Genomic DNA, 22,077 nt, shown 5'->3' on the forward strand with positions numbered 1-22,077 from the left:
GTACGTTGGGATGTGAGTACGTTGGGATGTTAGTACGTTGGGATGTGAGTACGTTGGGATGTGCGTACGTTGGGATGTGAGTACGTTGGGATGTGAGTACGTTGGGATGTGAGTACGTTGGGATGTGAGTACGTTGGGATGTGAGTACGTTGGGATGTGCGTACGTTGGGATGTGCGTACGTTGGGATGTGAGTACGTTGGGATGTGAGTACGTTGGGATGTGAGTACGTTGGGATGTGAGTACGTTGGATGTGCGTACGTTGGGATGTGAGTACGTTGGGATGTGCGTACGTTGGGATGTGAGTACGTTGGGATGTGAGTACGTTGGATGTGCGTACGTTGGGATGTGAGTACGTTGGGATGTGCGTACGTTGGGATGTGAATACGTTTGGATGTCAGTACGTTGGGATGTGAGTATGTTGGGTTGTGCGTACGTTGGGATGGGAATACGTTGGGATGGGAGTACGTTGGGATGTGCGTACGTTGGGATGGGAGTACGTTGGGATGTGAGTACGTTGGGTTGTGCGTACGTTGGGATGGGAATACGTTGGGTTGTGAGTACGTTGGGATGTGCGTACGTTGGGATGGGAGTACGTTGGGATGGGAGTACGTTGGGATGTGCGTACGTTGGGATGTGAGTACGTTGGGATGTGCGTACATTGGGATGTGCGTACGTTGGGATGTGAGTACGTTGGGATGTGCGTACGTTGGGATGTAAGTACGTTGGGATGTGCGTACGTTGGGATGTGCGTACGTTGGGATGTGCGTACGTTGGGATGTGCGTACGTTGGGATGTGAGTACGTTGGGATGTGCGTACGTTGGGATGTGCGTACGTTGGGATGTGCGTACGTTGGGATGTGAGTATGTTGGGATGTGAGTACGTTGGGATTTGCGTACGTTGGGATGTGCGTACGTTGGGATGTGCGTACGTTGGGATGTGAGTACGTTGGGATGGGAGTACGTTGGATGTGCGTACGTTGGGATGGGAGTATGTTGGGATGTGCGTACGTTGGGATGTGCGTACGTTGGGATGTGCGTACGTTGGGATGTGCGTACGTTGGGATGGGAGTACGTTGGGATGTGCGTACGTTGGGATGTGAGCACGTTGGGATGTGAGTACGTTGGGATGTGCGTACGTTGGATGTGCGTAGGTTGGGATGGGAGTATGTTGGGATGTGCGTACGTTGGGATGTGCGTACGTTGGGATGTGAGTACGTTGGGATGTGAGTACGTTGGGATGTGAGTACGTTGGGATTTGCGTACGTTGGGATGTGCGTACGTTGGGATGTGCGTACGTTGGGATGTGCGTACATTGGGATGTGCGTACGTTGGGATGTGAGTACGTTGGGATGGGAGTACGTTGGGATGTGCGTACGTTGGGATGTGAGTACGTTGGGATGTGAGTACGTTGGGATGTGCGTACGTTGGGATGGGAGTACGTTGGGATGTGCGTAGGTTGGATGGGAGTACGTTGGGATGTGCGTACGTTGGGATGTGAGTACGTTGGGATGTGAGTACGTTGGGATGTGAGTACGTTGGGATGTGAGTACGTTGGATGTGCGTACGTTGGGATGTGAGTACGTTGGGATGTGCGTACGTTGGGATGTGAATACGTTGGGATGTGAGTACGTTGGGATGTGAGTACGTTGGGATGTGAGTACGTTGGGATGTGCGTACGTTGGGATGTGAATACGTTGGGATGTGAGTACGTTGGGATGTGCGTACGTTGGGATGGGAATACGTTGGGATGGGAGTACGTTGGGATGTGCGTACGTTGGGATGGGAGTACGTTGGGATGTGAGTACGTTGGGTTGTGCGTACGTTGGGATGGGAATACGTTGGGTTGTGAGTACGTTGGGATGTGCGTACGTTGGGATGGGAGTACGTTGGGATGGGAGTACGTTGGGATGTGCGTACATTGGGATGTGAGTCCGTTGGGATGTGCGTACATTGGGATGTGCGTACGTTGGGATGTGAGTATGTTGGGATGTGCGTACGTTGGGATGTGCGTACATTGGGATGTGCGTACGTTGGGATGTGCGTACGTTGGGATGTGCGTACGTTGGGATGTGCGTACATTGGGATGTGCGTACGTTGGGATGTGAGTACGTTGGGATGTGCGTACGTTGGGATGTGAGTACGTTGGGATGTGCGTACGTTGGGATGTGCGTACATTGGGATGTGCGTACGTTGGGATGTGCGTACGTTGGGATGTGCGTACGTTGGGATGTGCGTACATTGGGATGTGCGTACGTTGGGATGTGAGTACGTTGGGATGTGCGTACGTTGGGATGTGAGTACGTTGGGATGTGCGTACGTTGGGATGTGCGTACGTTGGGATGTGAGTATGTTGGGATGTGAGTAGGTTGGGATTTGCGTACGTTGGGATGTGCGTACGTTGGGATGTGAGTACGTTGGGATGGGAGTACGTTGGGATGTGCGTACGTTGGGATGGGAGTACGTTGGGATGTGCGTACGTTGGGATGTGAGTATGTTGGGATGGGAGTACGTTGGGATGTGCGTACGTTGGGATGTGAGTACGTTGGGATGGGAGTACGTTGGATGTGCGTACGTTGGGATGGGAGTATGTTGGGATGTGCGTACGTTGGGATGTGCGTACGTTGGGATGTGCGTACGTTGGGATGTGCGTACGTTGGGATGTGCGTACGTTGGGATGGGAGTACGTTGGGATGTGCGTACGTTGGGATGTGAGCACGTTGGGATGTGAGTACGTTGGGATGTGTGTACGTTGGATGTGCGTAGGTTGGGATGGGAGTATGTTGGGATGTGCGTACGTTGGGATGTGCGTACGTTGGGATGTGAGTACGTTGGGATGGGAGTACGTTGGATGTGCGTACGTTGGGATGGGAGTATGTTGGGATGTGCGTACGTTGGGATGTGCGTACGTTGGGATGTGCGTACGTTGGGATGTGAGTACGTTGGGATGTGAGTACGTTGGGATGTGCGTACGTTGGGATGTGAGTACGTTGGGATGTGAGTACGTTGGGATGTGCGTACGTTGGGATGTGCGTACGTTGGGATGTGCGTACGTTGGGATGTGAGTACGTTGGGATTTGCGTACGTTGGGATGTGAGTACGTTGGGATGTGAGTACGTTGGGATGTGCGTACGTTGGGATGTGAGTACGTTGGGATGTGCGTACGTTGGGATGTGCGTACGTTGGGATGGGAGTACATTGGGATGTGAGTACGTTGGGATGTGCGTACGTTGGGATGGGAGTACATTGGGATGTGAGTACGTTGGGATGTGCGTACGTTGGGATGTGCGTACGTTGGGATGTGCGTACGTTGGGATGTGCGTGCGTTGGGATGTGCGTACGTTGGATGTGCGTACGGTGGGATGTGCGTACGTTGGATGTGCGTACGGTGGGATGTGCGTACGGTGGGATGTGGGTACATTGGATGTGCGTACATTGGATGTGCGTACGTTGGATGTGCGTACGTTGGGATGTGCGCACGTTGGGATGCGCATACGTTGGATGTGCGTACATTGGGATGTGCGTACGTTGGATGTGCGTACGTTGGGATGTGCGTACGTTAGGATGTGCGTACGTTGGATGTGCGTACGTTGGGATGGGAGTACGTTGGGATGTGCGTACGTTGGGATGGGAGTACGTTGGGATGTGAGTACGTTGGGTTGTGCGTACGTTGGGATGGGAATACGTTGGGTTGTGAGTACGTTGGGATGTGCGTACGTTGGGATGGGAGTACGTTGGGATGGGAGTACGTTGGGATGTGCGTACATTGGGATGTGAGTCCGTTGGGATGTGCGTACATTGGGATGTGCGTACGTTGGGATGTGAGTACGTTGGGATGTGCGTACGTTGGGATGTGCGTACATTGGGATGTGCGTACGTTGGGATGTGCGTACGTTGGGATGTGCGTACGTTGGGATGTGCGTACATTGGGATGTGCGTACGTTGGGATGTGAGTACGTTGGGATGTGCGTACGTTGGGATGTGAGTACGTTGGGATGTGCGTACGTTGGGATGTGCGTACGTTGGGATGTGAGTATGTTGGGATGTGAGTAGGTTGGGATTTGCGTACGTTGGGATGTGCGTACGTTGGGATGTGAGTACGTTGGGATGGAAGTACGTTGGGATGTGCGTACGTTGGGATGTGAGTATGTTGGGATGGGAGTACGTTGGGATGTGCGTACGTTGGGATGTGAGTACGTTGGGATGGGAGTACGTTGGATGTGCGTACGTTGGGATGTGAGTACGTTGGGATGGGAGTACGTTGGATGTGCGTACGTTGGGATGTGCGTACGTTGGGATGTGAGTATGTTGGGATGGGAGTATGTTGGGATGTGCGTACGTTGGGATGTGCGTACGTTGGGATGTGCGTACGTTGGGATGTGCGTACGTTGGGATGGGAGTACGTTGGGATGTGCGTACGTTGGGATGTGAGCACGTTGGGATGTGAGTACGTTGGGATGTGTGTACGTTGGATGTGCGTAGGTTGGGATGGGAGTATGTTGGGATGTGCGTACGTTGGGATGTGCGTACGTTGGGATGTGAGTACGTTGGGATGTGAGTACGTTGGGATGTGAGTACGTTGGGATTTGCGTACGTTGGGATGTGCGTACGTTGGGATGTGAGTACGTTGGGATGGGAGTACGTTGGGATGTGCGTACGTTGGGATGTGCGTACGTTGGGATGGAAGTACATTGGGATGTGAGTACGTTGGGATGTGCGTACGTTGGGATGGGAGTACATTGGGATGTGAGTACGTTGGGATGTGCGTACGTTGGGATGTGCGTACGTTGGGATGTGCGTACGTTGGGATGTGCGTGCGTTGGGATGTGCGTACGTTGGATGTGCGTACGGTGGGATGTGCGTACGGTGGGATGTGCGTACGTTGGATGTGCGTACGGTGGGATGTGCGTACGGTGGGATGTGCGTACATTGGATGTGCGTACATTGGATGTGCGTATGTTGGATGTGCGTACGTTGGGATGTGCGCACGTTGGGATGCGCATACGTTGGATGCGCGTACATTGGGATGTGCGTACGTTGGATGTGCGTACGTTGGGATGTGCGTACGTTAGGATGTGCGTACGTTGGATGTGCGTACGTTGGGATGGGAGTACGTTGGGATGTGCGTACGTTGGGATGTGTGCACGTTGGGATGTGCGTACTGTGATATGCGTACGTTGGAATGTGCGCACGTTGGGATGTGCGTACTGTGATATGCGTACGTTGGGATGTGCGCACGTTGGGATGTGCGTACGTTGGATGTGCGCACGTTGGGATGTGCGTACGTTGGATGTGCGTACGTTGGGATGTGCGTACGTTGGGATGGGAGTACGTTGGATGTGCGTACGTTGGATGTGCGTACATTGGGATGTGCGTACGTTGGGATGGGAGTACGTTGGGATGTGCGTACGTTGGGATGTGCGTACGTTGGGATGTGCGTACGTTGGGATGTGCGTACGTTGGGATGTGAGTACGTTGGGATGTGCGTACGTTGGGATGTGCGCACATTGGGGCATGCGCCGGACATCGTAGTCGCGCAGCTCTGCCCACACGCACGATACCCTCGGCGTACGTACGAGCACATAATAACCCCAATGCGGAGGGGTTTTTGAACATTTCTAGGGGGCGCCAATGAGCCATTTAGCTCCGCCCACACACGATACCCTTTACTTACGTACGAAGTCATCGCCAAGTTTCATGACTTTGCGATGATGATAAGGCTTTCATATCACAAACGCCATATTAAGATTTTCACGGCCTAGCCACGCCCACACCGTTCAGAGTTTGGAAAAGTTTCTCAAGATTTTACTCCCCCCCTAGATTAAGAGTAACCTGGCCAAGTTTGAAGCTTGTAGTATTAAATCTGTAGGAGGAGTTCGATCAAATGCGAGGTGTGGAAAAAAAAAGACGTTTCCGACCACCAGCAGGTGGCGCTGTAGGTGTATATCACTATGTTATATGTGCGCGTTCAGGCTGGGTCAACGTTAACTCGTTAATTATTTAACGCCGATAAATTTTTTATCGCGCATTAACGCAGGTTTTATTTTTTTAATTAAAAAAATAAAAATAAAACAAAATTTTTGGGGGGCTTTTGTGCCTTTAATGGATACACTGAAAAAAAATGACTTTTTGGTGAAGTAAACTCTATTAGAGTAACTGTCATAATCTCTACCTTATATTTTTAAGATTCAGTAAGAACTCGAGTTTCTTAGGTAAAATTAAACAAATTATTAAAGTAACACATGAATTATGGGGTTGTAGGTTTCCTCATACAATTTAAATGCTTTATAGTAGTATGTGCACAAACCTAGAAATACTACATAAACTTTACTCTGAAAGTGTATCTTTAAAATCTACTAAGTTACTTCATAACAGCAAATACTACAGATATATAACATTTACTTTAAATTTTGAGTAAAATGTTGTTCCTGCCTATGAAACACAAGTAGACTTTACTTCATTTGTTTAAATAAAATAGGGGTTAAATATGAGACTGTTGAAGCAGGAAACATCACGTGACCTCGGTCGGCTCTTACCTGGCCCTCCTATGGTCTCAGGATCAGGTCTCAGGATCAGGATCAGGTTCAGGTCTCAGGATCAGGTTCAGGTTCAGGATCAGGTTCAGGTCTCAGGATCAGGTTCAGGTCTCAGGATCAGGTCTCAGGATCAGGTCTCAGGATCAGGTCTCAGGATCAGGTCTCAGGTTCAGGTTCAGGTCTCAGGATCAGGTCTCAGGTTCAGGTCTCAGGTCTCAGGTCTCAGGATCAGGTCTCAGGTCTCAGGTTCAGGTCTCAGGTCTCAGGTTCAGGTTCAGGATTAGGTCTCAGGATCAGGTTCAGGTTCAGGTCTCAGGATCAGGTCTCAGGTCTCAGGATCAGGTTCAGGTCTCAGGTCTCAGGTCTCAGGTTCAGGTCTCAGGTTCAGGTCTCAGGTTCAGGTCTCAGGTTCAGGTTCAGGTTCAGGTCTCAGGTCTCAGGTTCAGGTCTCAGGTCTCAGGTTTAGGTCTCAGGTCTAAGGTTCAGGTCTAAGGTTCAGGTCTCAGGTTCAGGTTCAGGTCTCAGGATCAGGTCTCGGGTTCAGGTCTCAGGATCAGGTCTTAGGATCAGGTCTCAGGATCAGGTCTCAGGATCCGGTTCAGGTCTCAGGATCAGGTCTCAGGATCAGGTTCAGATCTCAGGATCAGGTCTCAGGATCAGGTCTCAGGATCAGGTTCAGATCTCAGGATCAGGTCTCAGGATCAGGTCTCAGGATCAGGTCTCAGGATCAGGTTCAGATCTCAGGATCAGGTCTCAGGATCAGGTCTCAGGATCAGGTCTCAGGATCAGGTCTCAGGATCCGGTTCAGGTCTCAGGATCAGGTCTCAGGATCAGGTTCAGATCTCAGGATCAGGTCTCAGGATCAGGTCTCAGGATCAGGTTCAGATCTCAGGATCAGGTGTCAGGATCAGGTCTCAGGATCAGGTTCAGATCTCAGGATCAGGTCTCAGGATCAGGTCTCAGGTTCAGGTCTCAGGTTCAGGTCTCAGGTTCAGGTTCAGATCTCAGGATCAGGTCTCAGGTTCAGGTTCTGGTTCAGGTCTCAGGATCAGGTCTCAGGATCAGGTTCAGATCTCAGGTTCAGGTTCAGGATCAGGTTCTGGTTCAGGTTCAGGTCTCAGGTTCAGGTTCAGATCTCAGGATCAGGTCTCAGGTTCAGGTTCAGGTTCAGGTCTCGGCCTCCCTTTTATACGCAGCGGCCTCACCACAGCGATGATGGAGAATGAAAAATGAAAGATTTCCTGCAGCAGAGGTCTGTTTCTGTGTTTCCTGGTTCAGACTCTTTGTGTGTCAGGTGCATGAAGCAGCAGCCACACAGGAAACTACGACTCATATATGTGTGTTTAAATCTGGAAACTTCACCACTAAACACGTGTCTCTGATGTCATCTTCAGTTTTTCTGTAACTCAGACTCTGTTCAGCAGAGTTCTGGGGTAGTAAAATGCTACCCTGAACCACAATCTAAAGCTTTTAAACCAGGGCTGGGCAGCGATTAAAATGTTTAATCTAATTAATCACATGATTTCCCTGATTAATCACGATTAATCGCATTTGTACGCAGAATCCCAAAATGAATCCAAAAGTAGCGTATAGCTTTTAGCATTTAGCTTTATTTTAAATGTGCTGCCATATGAATGAAAGTGCCATAACATTTGTTGTGCAAACACACTTTTAACATCAGCATCTTTCTGTAGTTTTTATGTAGAAGCCTCGCTCCACTGTCTGTTTCCTTGAATGACTTGCTGCTATCAGTTGTGTGTTTTGCCTTTAAGTGATATTTTAGACTGGAACTACTACGCTGAGAAGACAATTCAACTTGGCAGAGTTTACAGATGACTTTGGTTCTGTCGACTTTGCCGTCTGGAAGAACTTTAACATGAAAATGGCCGAGTAAAAGTTCCGTACCCTTCTCCATGTTTGGTGGATCCAAAGATTACTTTCTTTTCCTGTTCCACAGCAGACAGCAGCAGACTTTTACAGAATAAAAGCCTGTGAGCGACAGACTTTTACAGAATAAAAGCCTGTGAGCAAGACTTTTACAAAATAAAAGCCTGTGAGCAGCAGACTTTTACAGAATAAAAGCCTGTGAGCAAGACTTTTACAAAATAAAAGCCTGTGAGCAACAGACTTTTACAAAATGAAAGCCTGTGAGCAACAGACTTTTACAGAATAAAAGCCTGTGAGCAAGACTTTTACAAAATAAAAGCCTGTGAGCAACAGACTTTTACAAAATAAAAGCCTGTGAGCAGCAGACTTTTACAATAATAAAATAAATAATAAAACCTGCGTTAATGCGCGATAAAATATTTATCGGCGTTAAATAATCAACGAGTTAACTCGCCCAGCCCTAATTAAAAATGATCCAATTGAAGTGTATTTCATTTTTGTTAGTTTTTTTATTATAGTTCTAAATTGGAAGATTATTGTGATCTTGTAATATTAAAATAAAATTATATTTTATTATTTTTATTATTTTTCGTCGCTCAAAATTTGCGTCACACTCGCCGAAAGCCGGTATATTCCCGCCAAAACGCTGTGCATTTATGGAGACTTTCAACCCCAGGTAGGCCGAGTGTGGAGAAATGTAAGAAAAGAAAAATATCTGAAGAAAAGAGAACATTTAATGATTCATTTGCATTTACCTCTGACGTATTTGCGGCTCCCAGTGTTTTCTTTTCCGTGGAAACCGGGTCCAAATGGCTCTTTGAGTGTTAAAGGTTTGCGGACCCCTGGTCTATTTAATGCCTCTATGGAGTAAAAGTGAGAGTTTTTCAATTGGTGGGTGAGCATTCCATCACAAAGCAGAATTTTGACCACAGCAGGGCAAAGCTAAAGGACCAACAACGGCACAAGAACAGCGTCAACACGGCCGAGAGCGGCCCACAGCTCAAACTGTTCCACATGTTTACGAGTCCCAGTGTGCAACAAAACACTAAAACATATAGCGAGGCACCAGTGGGAAAAAAGGGGGTTTTCATTTATTTTCTTCCAGTTCATTTTTTCGCCTGACACATCAACTAGGCAGTATTCATTAAGGAACACGTCTGGTTGATTCAGTGGGAAATTGGCCAATGACGTTGATCCCTGTGCTGTTAGTTAAAATCTTCCCGTCTTCTAACCTGAACGACAATTTATCGCATTTGTTCGGTTAGCTTTTCGTTGGTTTCACAAAATTACTCCTATTTCCACATTGCTGTGTCAACACAGGAGAACAGTCCAGGTACACAGCAAAGGGAAAGGGGGGGGGGGTGTATTGGTTTGTTTGCATTTATTTCAATAAATCCAAATAATCTTGGGGGGAACTAAAGCCAGCCTGCAGTGATGGTGGTGAGCGGAAACAGAGGGCAAACATCCAAGATATCCCGTGTTAGAGAGCGAATGTTGTGTTCACACTGGAAAAATCAAAGTCTAAGTATATTTGTCTCATTTCAGTCAAAATATCTCATTACACTTAATCTCAGACACAACTGCCTAACAAGTACCATTTCAGCCAGATATAGGGACAATACATCTGGAATATCTTGTTAAATGAAAAAGTCTTGAAAACAAATTGTTTTGAGTCATTAACCTTTAACCTGCTACTTTGTTTTTATGATGACTGTAAGACCAAGATTTGTCTAATTCCATCTGTTGGAATAAAACTTTTAGCTTGAAGTTATAAAGATCTTACTTTAGACGATCAGCATCTTGTAAACACATTACCGATGCAGGCCTCCCACACAGCAGGGGGCGCTGCAGGGAGATGTCAGCAGTTACAGTGTGAATGGGACAGAGGACAAACAAAGAGGGAAGCAGTGTGTCAGCTTTATTTTATCCTTCTCATTAGGCTGGTTACAGTGAGCAGCTTTTAAGAATTAAGCAAAGAACGGCTCAACAAGAAGCTTCACAAAGTCTAAACTTAGCTGTGCCATGTTGTAAATGATGGCCATGAATGTGTTACATTTCTCAACTTTACCAACAAACCCCTGAAATGTGTCTCTGACGGTTTGGTCTTCGATGCACAGCGCCCCCCCACGCCTCACGTACTGGGTCTTGCCTCTGTTTACATCAGCAATACAAGTCAGGGGTCTGTTCTGATCCGTGGCCACGCACCACTTTGAATGATCATGGGAAGCCTTCCAGGCACCCAAAGCGGTGTTCACATCCTCAATGTTGAGCACTTTACGTTTACCAGACTCACAAAAGGATTTATCACGATGAACCTGCCTGCCCCACGTCTGGGCGCTCACGTCACTTTGGAACCTCTCGGTTATGGTGACATACAGGTCTCCACCTGCAATAAGAAGCACAGGATTCCCTGTTAGTTTGTTCTGTTTGAGTCTCTATTGGAGGTTCATGCTGAGCTCGGTCGGTGAACCAGATCCAGACATGTTTTACACACATTTACTGTTTTTTTAATGTCACCAGTGTGTGGAGCTCAATGTGCGGGAGTCATGAGCTGTGGATTTTTGGACTTTAAATCCAGGTTAAAGACATTTCTTTCCTCATGTGTCTGTGCATGAAATCTGCACGATATCTTTGAACTTATCTGGACTGTTGTTGGTTTTTAAATTTAGTTTTCTCGTCATCTTGCTTTGGTCACCTTAAGGAGTTATTCTGTTTGTATTTAGTCTTGATTTGTCTTTTGTTTCTCTCTGTTCTTGTTCTTAGTGGTTCTTTGTTGAAACTTAGTTTGTTTATTTTGGTTTCTTTAGTTTTATTGGTCCAGTCTTTAGTTTTATTGGTCCAGCTTTAGATTTATTGGGCCAGTCTTTAGATTTATTGGTCAGTCTGTAGTTTTATTGGTCCAGTCTTTAGATTTATTGGTCCAGTCTTTAGATTTATTGGTCCAGTCTTTAGATTTATTGGGCCAGTCTTTAGATTTCTGGTCCGTCTTTAGTTTTATTGGTTCATCTTTGGCTTTATTGGTTCATCTTTAATTTTATTGGTCCAGTCTTTAGATTTATTGGGCCAGTCTTTAGATTTATTGGTCCGTCTGTTGGTCCAGACTTTAGTTGTTTATGATTATTTTCCTGTTTCGTCTTTGTTAGTTTTTTGTGTGTTCACTGCCACACCTGTCACCTGTCTATTATCCTCAGTTGTCACTCACTAATCAGTATTTAAGCTCTCTGGTTTCTATACCAAGAACTTTAAGAATTTTTACTTTTTAAAGACAAACCAACTTAGCTTTGTTTGGTAAATTCAGTGATTAATCTTGTCATAAGTTGTCTAATTTTAACTTGGTTCCAAGCTTCTGCTTGTTAGTCATACTGCACAACCAACAAAAACATCTGACTGGAGTCCATCGTGAATGACCATAATTAAGATGGAGTCACATTCAAACCTGCAGATATCTCACCTGCTGCTTGGCCGTTCGCGTCCATGTTTTTGGCGATGCCTTTAAATATTTGGTTTCCACTTGATTTCAGAGTCACAAAATCTGTTTTTGGAGTTTTCGTCGCCCCATTTGCAGCATCTATGAGGGACTGATGAAAATCACTTGGAATCTTTTTGTCGAATGGACAAGCTCCGATGTACTGCAGATGTAACCCTGAAAACGGTTAAACAGAGGCGTTCTAAGCTTCAAGGCTTAAATGCTGGTATCCACAGGGTTTTAACTCGACTCTTTACCGATCTCGTCGAACTGGTCGTAGTCGAATGTCACACACATGAATGTCTGACCATTTGCAGATCCAGTAGAAGGCCAGAAGTTGTTTTGGTCTCTTTTATTAGGGAACTGTGGAGTGCTGTGTGAGAGCCAGACTCCCGTGCTGCCATTTTCCACCATCACTACCCCTGGAAAATAAACAAAGACAGACACATTTATATGGCAGTTAATCCCAAAATAACCAATCAGACTGTTCTCAGTGGATCTACATCTCAGAGTGAACTCTTTTTACAGACCCGAGGTCAAAGATAGTCCTGGTATTTAACACAAAGGCCCAGTCCGACAGTTCAGCTGGAGCTCCACCATTAACTGGGCCAACGTCCTTGTCTCGGTATACATGAAAGGTGCTTAGAAGCTGTTGGATCAGGGGGTTCACTTAGTTTTGCCACACACTGCTTCTGTGTTTTATCTCAGTTTGTGTTCAATAAATAATGACACAGTGTGATATGTCATCTGAGGTTGGATCTACTGAGTTTTAAAGACTTTATTATATCCAAAAGTGTAAAACCTGAGAACCCAAAGAGAGCAGACTTATTTATTACATTTTCTTGGAATCACATCTTCTTATTTGATTGTAAAAAGCATCTTACAGGACTTTGTTCCTAATATTTATTTATCTAGGGTCGCCCTGTGACGGATCTGTCCAGGTGTCCAAAGTTTATTCATACAACAGATTTCCAACAATTACCCAAAGTGCTGTACAAGGAAAATATAAAAAAGACAAATATGATGGAGCCACAACATTTAAAGCTTTAAAAACAAGTAACAGAACCTCAAACTGGATCCTAAAACTAACAGGAAGCCAGTGAAGAGCAGCGAGCACAGGGTGGTCTCCTCCCGGCCGAGGTTTCAGCCCCCCCCCACCCACCCACCCGCAGCCCTGAACTGGATTGAACGGGTATAGAAATGGATGGATGGATCTTTAGTGTCTCTACCTTTAGTGTGGCCCACATTCTGTCCACCATGAGTGTCTATTGTGGCATTCAGGGTTCCATCATACAGGGTTCCTGTGCTGCATTTTGAGTGTTGATCGTTGTAGCTGATGAATCCAAAGTTTGAGGCCTGAAAATAATACAGAAAGACTTCAGCCCATCAAAAGGACCCACAATTCACCACAACGACACAACCAACCCTAGTTGGTTATAGTTAGGGTAAGGGTTAATCCTAACCCTAACCCTATCCCTATCCCTATCCCTTACCCTAAACCCATCCCTTACTCTATCCCTATCCCTTACCCTTACCCTAACCCTAACCATAACCCTTACCCTAACCTTAACCCTATCCATAACCTTAACCCTATCCCCAACCCTAACCCTATCCCTAACCCTATCCTTAACCCTAACCTTAACCTTAACCCTAACCTTAACCCTATCCCTATCCCTTACCCTAAACCTATCCCTTACTCTATCCCTATCCCCATCCCTTACCCTAACCATAACCCTTACCCTAACCTTAACCCTTTCCATAACCTTAACCCTATCCCCAACCCTAACCCTATCCCCAACCCCAACCTTAACCCTGACCCTAACCTTAACCTTAACCCTAACCTTAACCTTAACCCTAACCCTATCCCTAATCCTAACCCTAACCCTATCCTTAACCCTAACCCTAACCCCAACCCTTACCCTTACCCTAAACCTATCCCTATCCCTATCCCTATCCCTATCCCTATCCCTATCCCTAACCTTAACCCTATCCCTAACCCTTACCCTAAACCTATCCCTTACCCTATCCCTATCCTTATCCCTATCCCTATCCCTAACCCTTACCCTAAACCTATCCCTTACCCTATCCCTATCCTTATCCCTAACCCTAACCCTAACCCTAACCCTTACCCTTACCCTAAACCTATCCCTATCCCTATCCCTATCCCTATCCCTATCCCTATCCCTAACCCTTACCCTAAACCTATCCCTATCCCTATCCCTAACCCTATCCCTAACCCAATCCCTAACCTTAACCCTATCCCTACCCCTTACCCTAAACCTATCCCTTACCCTAAACCTAAACCTATCCCTATCCCTATCCCTATCCCTATCCCTATCCCTATCCCTAACCCTAACCCTTACCCTAAACCTATCCCTATCCCTATCCCTATCCCTAACCCTAACCCTTACCCTAAACCTATCCCTATCCCTATCCCTATCCCTATCCCTTACCCTAACCCTCTAGAAAATATTAATCTCCAAATATTAATTTCCATAATTTTCATAACATTTGTCCTAAAAACCCTAATTACACCCACAACCTCCCTTTACTATAACCTTTCCCTGCCATTTACCCTAACCTTCGTCATACCGTGAATAAACTGAATCTTTACACGTTCATCTAAAAAATAAATAAATAAATCTGCATGTTTGGAAGGTAAGTAAATTATTTCTGAGAGTAACAAAGTAAACCCCAACTTCTGTTAAAGTAAAGCATGAGAGTCGTTTCTTCCTCCTGGATCACGATCATCATTCTGTAGGTAGAAGCTGCTCACCATGGATCCATCTGGTTTGAAGATGGGTCTCAGGGTATTTGCCAGAATCCCATCAGCATCATTGATAGCTTTGTTGGCCGTTGTTGCCCCGGTTGAGTCGATGTAAAGATACTTAACACCGTCTCCAGGAACCGTTTTAGGTGCCTTGTACAAGATGTACCTAAAGAACCAAGAAAACAACGATAAGAAATGGTTAAAACAAGAACTTTAACATGCTGAGAGTCCAGACCCAGAGTCCAGACCCAGAGTCCAGGGTCCAGAGTCCAGGGTCCAGACCCCAGAGTCCCGACCCCAGAGTCCAGACCCAGAGTCCAGACCCAGAGTCCGGTCCAGACCCAGAGTCCAGGGTCCAGAGTCCAGGGTCCAGACCCCAGAGTCCCGACCCCAGAGTCCAGACCCAGAGTCCGGTCCAGACCCAGAGTCCGGTCCAGACCCAGAGTCCAGACCCAGAGTCCAGACCCAGAGTCCAGGGTCCAGAGTCCAGGGTCCAGACCCCAGAGTCCCGACCCCAGAGTCCAGACCCAGAGTCCGGTCCAGACCCAGAGTCCAGGGTCCAGAGTCCAGGGTCCAGAGTCCAGGGTCCAGAGTCCAGGGTCCAGAGTCCAGGGTCCAGAGTCCAGGGTCAAGACCCCAGAATCCCGACCCCAGAGTCCAGACCCAGAGTCCAGACCCAGAGTCCAGACCCAGAGTCCGGTCCAGACCCAGAGTCCGGTCCAGAGTCCAGGGTCCAGACCCCAGAGTCCCGACCCCAGAGTCCAGACCCAGAGTCCAGACCCAGAGTCCGGTCCAGACCCAGAGTCCAGGGTCCAGAGTCCAGGGTCCAGACCCCAGAGTCCCGACCCCAGAGTCCAGAGTCCGGTCCAGACCCAGAGTCCAGGGACCAGAGTCCAGGGTCCAGACCCTAGAGTCCCGACCCCAGAGTCCAGACCCAGAGTCCAGACCCAGAGTCCAGACCCAGAGTCCGGTCCAGACCCAGAGTCCGGTCCAGACCCAGAGTCCAGACCCAGAGTCCAGACCCAGAGTCCGGTCCAGACCCAGAGTCCGGTCCAGACCCAGAGTCCAGACCCAGAGTCCAGGGTCCAGAGTCCAGGGTCCAGACCCCAGAGTCCCGACCCCAGAGTCCAGACCCAGAGTCCAGACCCAGAATCCTGACCCAGAGTCCTGACCCAGAGTCCCGACCCCAGAGTCCCGACCCCAGAGTCCAGACCCAGAGTCCAGACCCAGAATCCTGACCCAGAGTCCTGACCCAGAGTCCCGACCCCAGAGTCCCGACCCCAGAGTCCAGACCCAGAGTCTAGACCCAGAATCCTGACCCAGAGTCCTGACCCAGAGTCCCGACCCCAGAGTCCCGACCCCAGAGTCCCGACCCCAGAGTGTTAAAAATGAGCAGATTTATGAATAAAAAAGTGTGGTCAGGTAAAACTCACCAGTCCTTTTGATCATTGTTCTCATCTCTGCAGGTCACCTGACCCTCACAGCCGGCGTACAGCAGACTCAGAGTCAACACCAGCCTCAACATGGCTCCCTGAAAAGCACAACCGACCAATCACTGTTTCAGTCCATCTGAAATAGCTCCTGAAGCTGTTGTTTTTTTTCTCACTTTCAGCTCCTTTAGTATTCAATATTTTGTTTTAAATTGGATTTTGAATCCCTAACTGACTGAACCAGTTACACTTGTTATATTTTTCATGGTTGAGATTGTTTTACTGGTGCACAATTATTAAATAAATAAGTAATTCGGTATATTTATATCTGTTTATCAGATAAAAATAGGAAGGAAATATTTAAGTCAAGTCTGATGTTGCCTTGCACAAAAGAATGATCCCGGGCTTTTCCACACAATGAAATCCGCCGTTTGTTACCAGAATTCTGCTGTTTTTCTGCATCTGTGGGACCAGTGCAGCCCTAATAACAAGCTGAGGACATCCTCTGAGCTGATAACTGAGACAACACGGATAAACTCTTACATACATTTGCACTTTGCAAATAAACTCTTTGCACAAATATCATCATAGTACAATATAATGTAAATTATCCATATACCCCATATTTCGTATTGGTTCAGTCTGCTCAGTTAAATTTATTTTTACCTTTATTGTTAAATGTACAAATCTGTTTTTAGTTGGTTAACTGATGTTTATTATTATTATTATAATTATTATTATTTACCCTACTCTTCATACTGTAGATTTGTATATAGCTGATGTTTACCCTCTATTTTTATTTTATTTCTATTTGCTTGTTTTTCCTTTAATTGTTTACATATCTTCTTTTATTCTGCACGCTGCTGCAACACAATAATTTCCCAAATTGGGATGAATAAAGTATCTATCTATCTATCTATCTATCTATCTATCTATCTATCTATCTATCTATCTATCTATCTATCTATCTATCTATCTATCTATCTATCTATCTATCTAAAAATCAAGCGTGGGACGAATGTACGAAGGACTAATATTTACTAATATATTCTGGAGCTCTTTGGACTCACCGTTCAGCCCGGGATAAAACATCTCCTCATCAGGCTCAGAATCATGTTTATTATTTGTTAGCTTTTTGTCTCTGAACTGACCTGCTTTAACAGGAGAAATGAGTGATGCAGTTGGGCTGATAGCTCTGGTCTCCCAAATGTTCCGCTTCTGCTATCTGTTGCTGTGCTGCAGCTCAGGTTGCTTCTATGGATAAAGAGACATTATTGCTTATGTCTAGGGATGGGAATCGAAAACCGGTTCTTGTTGAGAACCGGTTCCCAGTGTTTCAATTCCTTGGAATCGTTTGGCGATTTTGCAAACGATTCCCTTATCGATTCCAGTGGGCGTGAATGACGTCACCACGCGGCGTTGCGTGGCGAGTCCAGCGCAGCCAGCAGTCAACAGTAAACATGGCGCCCAAGCGGTACAAACGCTCGAAAGTTTGGTTACACATCCCTAAAAAAGACGACAACAGGGCAACTTGCAAAGTGAATATTTCACCAAAGGGAGGAAATACTACCAACATGCAATAAGTATGAATGAATGTCGCGTTTTCGATCTGCTCCGGACTAACGTTGGTGAATCTGAACCCAGCAACGTTAGCAGCGTTAGCATGTCCTCGGCTAACACTGCAGGTAACTAACTAACTAACAAACAACGTTAGCATGTCCTCGGCTAACACTGCAGGTAACTAACTAACGAACAAACAACGTTAGCATGTCTTCGGCTAACACTGCAGGCAACTAACTAACTAACAAACAACGTTAGCATGTCCTCGGCTAACACTGCAGGCAACTAACTAACGAACAAACAACGTTAGCATGTCTTTGGCTAACACTGCAGGTAACTAACTAACTAACTAACTAACAAACAACGTTAGCATGTCCTCGGCTAACACTGCAGGTAACTAACTAACTAACAAACAACGTTAGCATGTCCTCGGCTAACACTGCAGGCAACTAACTAACGAACAAACAACGTTAGCATGTCTTCGGCTAACACTGCAGGTAACTAACTAACTAACTAACTAACAAACAACGTTAGCATGTCCTCGGCTAACACTGCAGGTAACTAACTAACTAACAAACAACGTTAGCATGTCTTCGGCTAACACTGCAGGTAACTAACTAACTAACAAACAACGTTAGCATGTCCTCGGCTAACACTGCAGGTAACTAACTAACAAACAAACACTGCCTATCTTGTTAGCGATTTTAGGATCTGGTCTTTAGGGGGGCCCAGCCCTCAGTGCTCACAGAGGAACATTATTTCTCACTAGTACATTTATAAATTTTGGAGCCGTATTAGTTTTGCTTTGAGTAGTGTTTTCCCCTACAACATTCAATTTTGACCTCTTCATTTCAAAAGACTTTGTGGCTCGACAGGGATAACAGAGAGCCTGAGACAAATATTGAAGATAACTCAACATTTTTTTTGAGAGTAAAGAGTTAAAACAAAAACAAATGCTAGAAAATAAATAAAATGGTCACTAAAATAATGCATCCTTTAGCAAAAAAAATGTGTTTTTGCAAAATATAATATTTTAAAAATGTGCTGAGCCAGGGGGTGCCGAGCTATGTCACGGTGGTGCCTTGGCACCACTAAAAATACCCTAGCCTCGCCCCTGTTAGCGCCATTTGCCTGATTGTAAAAGCTGCTGTTAGTAACGGTTAAGGTTAAATGAATGCCTTCTCAGGCATTACATTTAGATGAAATCATGAGAGGCAGAGCCTGACTGGCTCAGAGCCAGAGGCTGGTGGTGCTACCCCCAGTTCACCTCTACCTCCAGCTTCTCCTTTCACCAGAGCAGGAAGAGTTCAATTACCCAGGTCAGGATAGACCAATGTGGACGTCACGTTACGTTACGTCACGTTACGTTACGTTACGTTACATTACGTTACGTCACGTTACGTCACGTCACGTTACGTCACGTCACGTCACGTCACGTCACGTCACGTCACGTCACGTCACGTCACGTCACGTTACGTCACGTCACATTACGTCACTTTACGTCACGTCACATTACGTCACGTCACATTACGTCATGTCACATTACGTTACGTTACGTTACGTCACATTACGTCACGTCACGTCACGTTACGTTACGTTACGTCACATTACGTCACATTACGTCACGTCACATTATGTCACGTCACATTACGTCACATTACGTCACGTCACATTACGTCACGTCACATTTCGTGACGTCACATTACGTCATGTCACGTCACGTCACGTTATGTTACGTTACGTCACATTACGTCACGTCACGTCACATTACGTCACGTCACATTACGTCACGTCACATTACGTCACGTCACATTACGTCACGTCACGTTACGTCACGTTACGTTACGTTACGTCACGTTACGTTACGTCACGTTACGTTACGTCACGTTACGTTACGTTACGTCACGTTACGTTACGTCACGTTACGTCACATTACGTCACGTCACATTACGTCACGTCACATTACGTCACGTCACATTACGTCACGTCACATTACGTCACATTACGTCACGTCACATCACGTCACATTACGTCACATTACGTTACGTCACGTTACGTTACGTTACGTTACGTTACGTTACGTCACGTTACGTACGTTACGTCACATTTCGTAACGTAACGTAACTTGATGTCACGTCACATTACGTCACGTCACATTACGTCACGTCACATTACGTCAAGTCACATTACGTCACGTCACATTACGTCACGTCACATTACGTCACGTCACATTACGTCACATTACGTCACGTCACATCACGTCACATTACGTCACATTATGTTACGTTACGTTACGTTACGTTACGTCACATTACGTCACGTCACGTTACGTTACGTTACGTTACGTTACGTTACGTTACGTTACGTTACGTTACGTTACGTTACGTTACGTTACGTCACGTCACGTTACGTTACGTCACGTTACGTTACGTTACGTTACGTTACGTTACGTTACGTCACATTACGTTACGTCACGTCACGTTACGTTACGTTACGTTACGTTACGTTACGTTACGTTACGTCACGTTACGTACGTTACGTCACATTTCGTAACGTAACGTAACTTGATGTCACGTCACATTACGTCACGTCACATTACGTCACGTCACATTAGGTCACGTCACATTACGTCACGTCACATTACGTCACATTACGTCACGTCACATCACGTCACATTACGTCACATTACGTTACGTTACGTTACGTTACGTTACGTCACATTACGTCACGTCACGTTACGTTACGTTACGTTACGTTACGTTACGTCACGTCACGTTACGTTACGTTACGTTACGTTACGTTACGTTACGTCACGTTACGTCACATTACGTCACGTCACATTACGTCACGTCACATTACGTCACGTCACATTACGTCACATCACATTACGTCACGTCACATTACGTCACGTCACATCACGTCACGTCACATCACGTCACTTTACGTCACATTACGTTACGTCACGTTACACGTCACGTTACGTTACGTCACGTTACGTCCCGTCACGTCACGTCACGTCACGTCACGTCACGTCACGTCACGTCACGTCACGTCACGTCACGTCACGTCACGTCACGTCACGTCACGTTACGTTACGTCACATTACGTCACGTCACATTACGTCACGTCACGTTACGTCACGTCACGTTACGTCACGTCACGTTACGTCACGTCACGTTACGTCACGTTACGTCACGTCACGTCACGTCACATTACGTCACGTCACATTACGTCACGTCACATTACGTCACGTCACATTACGTCACGTCACATTACGTCACGTCACATTACGTCACGTCACATCACGTCACATTACGTCACATTACGTCACGTCACGTCACATCACGTCACGTTACGTTACGTTACATTACATTACGTTACGTTACATGACGTTACATTACGTCACGTCACATTACGTCACGTCACATTACGTCACGTCACATCACGTCACATTACGTCACATTACGTCACATTACATCACGTCACGTCACATCACGTCACGTTACGTTACGTTACATTACATTACGTTACGTTACGTTACGTTACGTTACGTTACGTTACGTTACGTTACGTTACGTTACCTTATGATAGACCAATGTGGACCTCACCGTTGTTGGGTTTGTGAGGTCATGACTCGTGTTACTTCTAAACTAAACAAAGTTGATGCTGATCGACCGGTTTGTTGTCCTTTTTCTCCAAATGAGAATCGATAAGCAGAATTGAAAATGGAATTGGAATCGTAAAATTCTCATCAGTTCCCATCCCTGGTGCTGTGTCCCAAATAAAATGAGAATAAAAGCTGCCGGATGTCGTGTGGGTAACAGCTCAGACCTGTCGGAGTTCAGGATGGGTGCAGCCACTCTTTCAGTCTCTTCAGTTTGCTTTTCCACACCAAGACGGACTCTTAAATCTGAGCTCCGTTTGTTTCTGTCAGAGCCTCCCCCCAAATCAACCAGTCAGCGTGAATCTGGCGGAGCCACGGGTGGGCCACACTGAAAAAAGTGACTTTTTGGTAAACTCAGTTCTTACCTTTTTTTAATTTTTAAGATTCAGTAAGAACTTGAGCTTCTTAAGTGAAATTAAACATTTTATTAACGTAATACATGAATTATGGGGGAAGAGTAAGTTTTACTCAGGTTTCCTCATACAGTTTAAATGTTTAATAGTTGTATGTACATAAACCTAGAAATACTACATAAACTTTACTCTGAAAGTTAAAATCTACTAACATAACAGCAAATACTACAGATATATAACATTTACTTAAAATTTGGAGTAAAATGATGTTCCTGCCTATGAAAAACAAGTAGACTTTACTTCATTTGTTTAAATAAATATAACTTGAAACTTAGATGTAATTAAGTAAATGTTACTTAATATCTTCACAACTGTTATGTTTTATGTAGGGCTGGGCGAGTTAACTCGTTATT

The 22,077-nt window shown here is 46.0% G+C and overlaps 1 protein-coding gene across 4 annotated transcripts; it reads right to left on the reverse strand.

Moving 5' to 3' along the window:
- Nucleotides 1-10,326: 10,326 nt before the first annotated feature.
- LOC142373151 (plancitoxin-1-like) lies at nt 10,327-21,546 on the reverse strand. Of its 4 annotated transcripts, none has more exons than XM_075456248.1 (8): nt 21,256-21,546; nt 17,239-17,338; nt 16,091-16,188; nt 14,664-14,823; nt 13,117-13,243; nt 12,145-12,309; nt 11,873-12,064; nt 10,327-10,807 (listed from the first exon to the last, which is right to left on the reverse strand). In XM_075456248.1, exons 1-8 carry the CDS (start codon nt 21,276-21,278, stop codon nt 10,389-10,391), a joined length of 1,284 nt encoding a protein of 427 aa, XP_075312363.1. In that variant the 5' UTR covers nt 21,279-21,546; the 3' UTR covers nt 10,327-10,388. The 4 variants fall into 4 exon arrangements, with proteins under 4 accessions (XP_075312363.1, XP_075312362.1, XP_075312364.1 ...); XM_075456247.1 differs by having other exon boundaries at nt 17,239-17,341; XM_075456249.1 differs by having other exon boundaries at nt 17,239-17,341; nt 21,229-21,545.
- Nucleotides 21,547-22,077: the final 531 nt, after the last annotated feature.

The sequence above is a fragment of the Odontesthes bonariensis genome, chromosome 22 (assembly GCF_027942865.1).
Source record: "Odontesthes bonariensis isolate fOdoBon6 chromosome 22, fOdoBon6.hap1, whole genome shotgun sequence".
Taxonomy (NCBI): domain Eukaryota; kingdom Metazoa; phylum Chordata; class Actinopteri; order Atheriniformes; family Atherinopsidae; genus Odontesthes; species Odontesthes bonariensis.